This window comes from Oreochromis niloticus, unplaced genomic scaffold (genome assembly GCF_001858045.2).
Source record: "Oreochromis niloticus isolate F11D_XX unplaced genomic scaffold, O_niloticus_UMD_NMBU tig00000852_pilon, whole genome shotgun sequence".
In the NCBI taxonomy this organism is placed as follows: domain Eukaryota; kingdom Metazoa; phylum Chordata; class Actinopteri; order Cichliformes; family Cichlidae; genus Oreochromis; species Oreochromis niloticus.
In genome coordinates, this window is record NW_020327258.1 from 354,939 (window position 1) to 361,019 (window position 6,081).

At 36.4% G+C, this 6,081-nt stretch overlaps 1 gene segment (V, D, J or C); it reads left to right on the forward strand.

Moving 5' to 3' along the window:
* The first annotated feature begins 241 nt into the window (after nucleotides 1–241).
* LOC112844723 (Ig kappa chain V region 3381-like) lies at nucleotides 242–768 on the forward strand. The segment is given in 2 exon segments: nucleotides 242–296; nucleotides 404–768. Coding segments are annotated over 2 exon segments (372 nt in total).
* Nucleotides 769–6,081: the final 5,313 nt, after the last annotated feature.

A 6,081-nucleotide genomic window follows, 5' to 3' on the forward strand; every position in this document is an offset into this window, starting at 1 on the left:
TTATTTGTACTGAAAAACTAAACTTTTTCATTTCAGAAGCTGATAATTATGAAAGCAAAACTGTGCAAAGAACAAATAATTACATGTCCTTGATTCAGATGATTTCCATAGAGAGGCACTTTGCATCAGCAGCACCATGCTCCAGTGCTCTGGGAGAGTTTATAGTCCTGAGAGTTGAACACTGGATGACTGACAGCTGTCCTTCATCACAACAGAAGCCGCAGAAATCCTCCTCATCAAAAACATGACTTTGATCTGCGTCCTCCTCTGGACTCTCCTCTGCTGCTGCTTCACAGGTAAAGTCCAGAGAATCAAACTCCTCTCCTCTATCAACATCTGTCCCTCTGAAATGAAGACCACAAAACCATGAAGCTGCTTTATGTTTTTGTCTCTGTATCCTCAGAGTCCAGAGGACAATACACAGTGACTCAGCCTGGAGCAGTGAGCTCTGCTGTGGGAGGATCTGTGAGCATCAACTGTAGGACCAGTCAGAATGTTTATAGTAATTGGTTATCCTGGTACCAACAGAAAGATGGAGGAGTTCCTAAACTGCTCATTTACTATGCTAGCAGCCGAGTATCAGGGATTCCAGCTCGTTTTACAGGCAGTGGCTCAAACTCTGACTTCACTCTGACCATCAGTGGAGTCCAGGCTGAAGATGCAGCAGTTTATTACTGTCAGAGTGGTCACTACCCTAACAATCAGTATGTGTTCACACAGTGAAAAACAGTCGTACAAAAACCTCCCTCAGTCAGACTGAACAGAAATTGAAGTGACTGCTGCAGCTGGAAGATACTGCAGAGACTGATACAGTTCACTGAGGACACACACACACACACACACACACGCACACACACACACACACACACACACACAAGATCCCATTCAGTCAACCAGTCTAAATATATTGAATTTGAATCTTACAATGAGATCCTCCCATAAAAAGGCTTTCTCGCCCTCTCTTTCTCTCTCTCTCTGTCACACACACACACACACAGACACACACACACACACACACACACACACACACACACACACAGGGAGAGAGGAGCAAATTGCTAGGTCATTCAAGCAGCCTGGGAGCTGCTAAATTTGAATCCACCAATCAGAGAGGCTGTGTACTTTTTCCCGCCAAAACAGGTGCAGCCGTTTTTACACACACTCAGAACAGAGAGAGGCAGGATTTTTGCAGTCTATTTCTCATAGTGAGGATTCCTCTCAAACAAATGGCCATAATTTCCTAACCGTAGGGGCTAGAACGGTCATTCTTACACCGTTTTGTTCAGAAGAGATGGGGGAATCTTAAAGTGTTGACAATTTATCATTAAAATATGAATTATTAAAGATATTTGACTTCTAATGCACCATAACTGAGTAGAGCAAAGCAAAAACTGCCTTGACTTGCCCTCAAACAACGCTTTCCAGCTCTAAATCTATTTGGAGTATCAATATCATTCTTTCACCGTAAGAGACAGCAGGCTTTGGTGAACAATCATGGCAATTTTCAGGTCTTTGTGGAAATCCATTAAAAAGATATGACGAGAGAAAAAAGTGGTTCATTTCCAGAGTTTGAAATCTGAAGAAATCTGAGCGAAGGACGAATTTCCTACCCTCAAACAAGTCCAACTCATTTCAGAACGGTAATAGGTGAGAAAGAAATTCTTGAATTGTGAGCGTCAGGAGTGTCTGAAGATATACTGGGACAAGCCTTATGTCTTAACTTTGCTTCGTTAAGGAGATATGACGATTCGAATATGCCTCTCATTACAGAAATCAAGCAGTGATTTTGAACAAACTCTCCATTGACTTTCTATGGGGATTTTTGAGACTTTGTGTTGGTCTGAGAAGATTTGACAAAATTCTATAAATCCCACAACCATGATAGTGACATTTTCTGAAAGCCAGCAAAAATACCTACGTTTTGATGTATAATTTGTGGAAGTTGAGTGAAAATTGAGCAAGTAGCAAGAAGTTGTTCGGACATGAAGAGAAGACTGCAAAACCTTCAGTGTCACACTGGAAGCCAAGTGCATAGCAACCATAACAACGCATGTATTTTGTGAAAAATCACAATTTTGCAACTCAAAACTTTAAGAGGCACAAAAGTAAAACGGTAAAAGATTTGAAAAAGCTGATTTATTCCTGAATAGCCCAATAATTTGAGAACATTTTAAAGTTTGAATGGTTGTTCTACGTGAAAGTAGGAAAAAGTAGTTAAGTTTCAAAAACAAGCAAGTTTTAGCAGAATTGCGGAAGTTTCCCATTCATTTCAATGGGACAAATTAAAGGAAAAAAGCTTAATATTTTAAAAAGTATAATAGTATAAAATACCAAAAGATATAGCCATCATTAGCAGAAATAGCAGAATAGTTTAAAATTTGAACGGTGAAAATCGGCTGAAAATTGTGGAAGTAGATCCACGGCGAAAAGTGTACGGAAAGTCCTAAGAATAATAATAAAGAACTAGAAAAATCTGCATTTCCTGCGAAAATGCTGTGTGGATGCCTTAACGCTGAAGCTGTCTGCTGAAAATGACTGAAAAAGATGAAAAGCTGCTAAAAATTATATGGCAGTAAAGAAACTGAAAAATTCTGCTGAAAAGAGCTGAAGAAGCAGAATTTTTTGCTGAAAAGCGGTGAAAAGGCAAAGATTCTGCTTAAAAGGGGTAAAGAAATTTGTACTGAAAAGAGGTGAAAAAGTTTCTTCTGAAATGACCAGAAGATACTGAGACTTGTACTGATAAGAGGTGAAAGGCTGAAAATTCTGCTTAAAATAGGTGAATCAGCAGAATTTCTACTGAAAACAGGTAAAGAAGTAGAAAGTTGCACTGAAAACAGGTGAAAAAGCAGAATTTCTGCTAAAAAACAGATTTCTGCTGAAAACACCTGAAAAAGCCGGGATTTGTGTTGAAAAGGGGTGACGAAACTCACAATTCTGCTGAAACGGGGTGAAGAAGAGGTGTTGTGGTCTTGAGAAGAGTTAAATAAGTTGAACTGATATGTTTGGGTACAAATACTATGATTTGGCAATAATACTGCGTTTTAGCACAACTACTGAGATTTGATTAAAATATTATGACTTTGTACAAATACAATGTTTTGGCACAAATACTATGATTTAGTTCGAATGCTATGATTTGAAACAAATACTATGATTTGGCAGAAATACTATGATTTATTAGAAATACTATAATTTACCAGAAATTCTCTGTTTCTGCAAAAACACTCTGATTTTGAAAATTACTATGCCTTAGTAGTAATACTATACCATAACAGATATACTGTGATTATGCAGACATTCTGTTTTTACACAAATACTATAATATGGCAGAAATACTATGTTTTAGTACAAATACTATGATTTGCTTTAAATACTATGATTTGGCACATATACTATATTTAGCAGATATACTATAACATAACAGAAAGTCTACGACTTAGTCGTAATACTATAACATAACAAATATAGTATGATTTTGCAGACAGTCTATGTTTTTGCACAAATACCACAATATGGCAGAAATACTATGATTCGGCACAAGTACTATGATTTAGTACAAATACTATGATTGGGCAGAAATACTATGTTTCAGTACAAATACTATGATTTGGCAGGAATAGTATGATTTAGCAGAAATACTATGATTGGGTACAAATACTACGAATTGGCAGAAATACTGTGACTTAGTAGCAATACTATAACATAACAGATATACTGTGATTATGCAGACATTCTGTTTTTACACAAATACTATGATTTGCTTTAAATACTACGATTTGGCACATATACTATATTCAGCACATATACTTTAACATATCATTTAGAAGAAATACTATGACTCCATACAAATACGATGCTTTGGCACAAATACTATGATTTGCTATAAATACTATGATTTGGCACATATACTATGATTTGCTATAAATACTATGATTTGGCACATATACTATATTCAGCAGATATACTATAACATAACAGAAAGTCTACGACTTAGAAGTAATACTATAACATAACAGATATACTGTGATTATGCAGACATTCTGTTTTTACACAAATACTATAATATGGCAGAAATACTATGTTTTAGTACAAATACTATGATTTGCTTTAAATACTATGATTTGGCACATATACTATATTCAGCACATATACTTTAACATATGATTTAGAAGAAATACTATGACTCCATACAAATACGATGCTTTGGCACAAATATTATGATTTGCTATAAATACTATGATTTGGCACATATACTATATTCAGCAGATATACTATAACATAACAGAAAGTCTACGACTTAGTAGTAATACTATAACATAACAGATATAGTATGATTTTGCAGACAGTCTATGTTTTTGCACAAATACCACAATATGGCAGAAATACTATGATTCGGCACAAGTACTATGATTTAGTACAAATACTATGATTGGGCAGAAATACTATGTTTCAGTACAAATACTATGATTTGGCAGGAATAGTATGATTTAGCAGAAATACTATGATTGGATACAAATACTACGAATTGGCAGAAATACTGTGACTTAGTAGCAATACTATAACATAACAGATACACTGTGATTATGCAGACATTCTGTTTTTACACAAATACTATAATATGGCAGAAATACTATGATTCGGCACAAGTACTATGATTTAGTACAAATACTATGATTGGGCAGAAATACTATGTTTCAGTACAAATCCTATGATTTGGCAGGAATAGTATGATTTAGCAGAAATACTATGATTGGGTACAAATACTACGAAATACTACAAATACCTGAAAACAGGTGAAGAAGCACAAATTTTTGCTGAAAAGTGGTGGAAAGAAATTTTGCCATGAGCAGGATTTGAACCTGGCCTTCCTGGTCTCAAGGGAGCTACTCATCTCACTGAGCCAAACTCATTCTCTCAAAGAAGAGGTGGATAGACTGACAATTCTGCTGAAATCAGCAGAAGCTGCTGAGAATTGTGCTGATAAGAGGCGAAAAGGTTGAAAATTTTGCAGAAAAGAGGTGAATCAGCAGAATTTCTGCAGAAAAGAGGCAAAGAAGCAGAAAGTTGTGCTGAAAAGAGGTGAATCAGCAGAGTTTCTGCTGAAAAGAGTTTTTTTTCTGAAAACAGCCCAAAAAAGCTGGAATTTGTGCTGAAAAGGGGTGAAAAAAATGAAAATTTTGCTGAAAAGGGGTGAAGAAGCTAAAGTATACCAAATCAAAGTATTTGTGCCAAAACATAGTATTTCTGCCATATTGTGGTATTTGTGCCACAAAAGTTACCACATTACAACATGAATACGGATTAAAGATGAAAGAAACTGGCAACAAATTCCTCCACTACAAACCAGTCTGATACCACTTCTTTGCAGTGTTCACGTTTACTAAGGCACTACCCAAAAGGCGCCACAAGAGGGCACTCCAACACAAGAGATGACCTATGTACACTGATGCACTTAGTAACAGTCAGCCTCCTACTTAGCCACTATGTAATACAGCGATATTACAGTGTACAAATTCACATAAATTTGTAGGGGGAACAAACAAAGCAGGAACAAGCCTAAAACAATAAAATAACTGGGCTGCCATAGCTATTGCTAACTAGCACATACGCTAAAGGTAACTAAAACCAATACACACAAGTAGCAGGGTAAACATCTTAAGCATGGAACATTAACTCACGTTTATGTGACACACACCATCCCCAACAAATACAGGATGGGTTATTTGCTCCCCTTCCCAGCAGCTCTCTCCTCAATCGTTAGCCCAGGAACGAAGGAAGACCATCTAGCTCAGAAGTCCCATGAATTCCCTCACTGCTCAGAGGCTGCTGGGTAATGTAGCTCACAATAACACAGGTTTTTCTACAAGCACAAATACTATAACATAGCAGAAGTACTGTGATTTTGTTGAAATACTATGCTTTAGGACAAATAGTATGATTTGGCAGAAATACTATGTTTTAGGACATATACTATGATTTGGCTCAAATACTATGATATAGCAGCAATACAATGTTTTGGTACAAATGCTGTGCTTAGGCACAAATATTATGATTTGGCAGACACTATGATTTAGCAGAGAT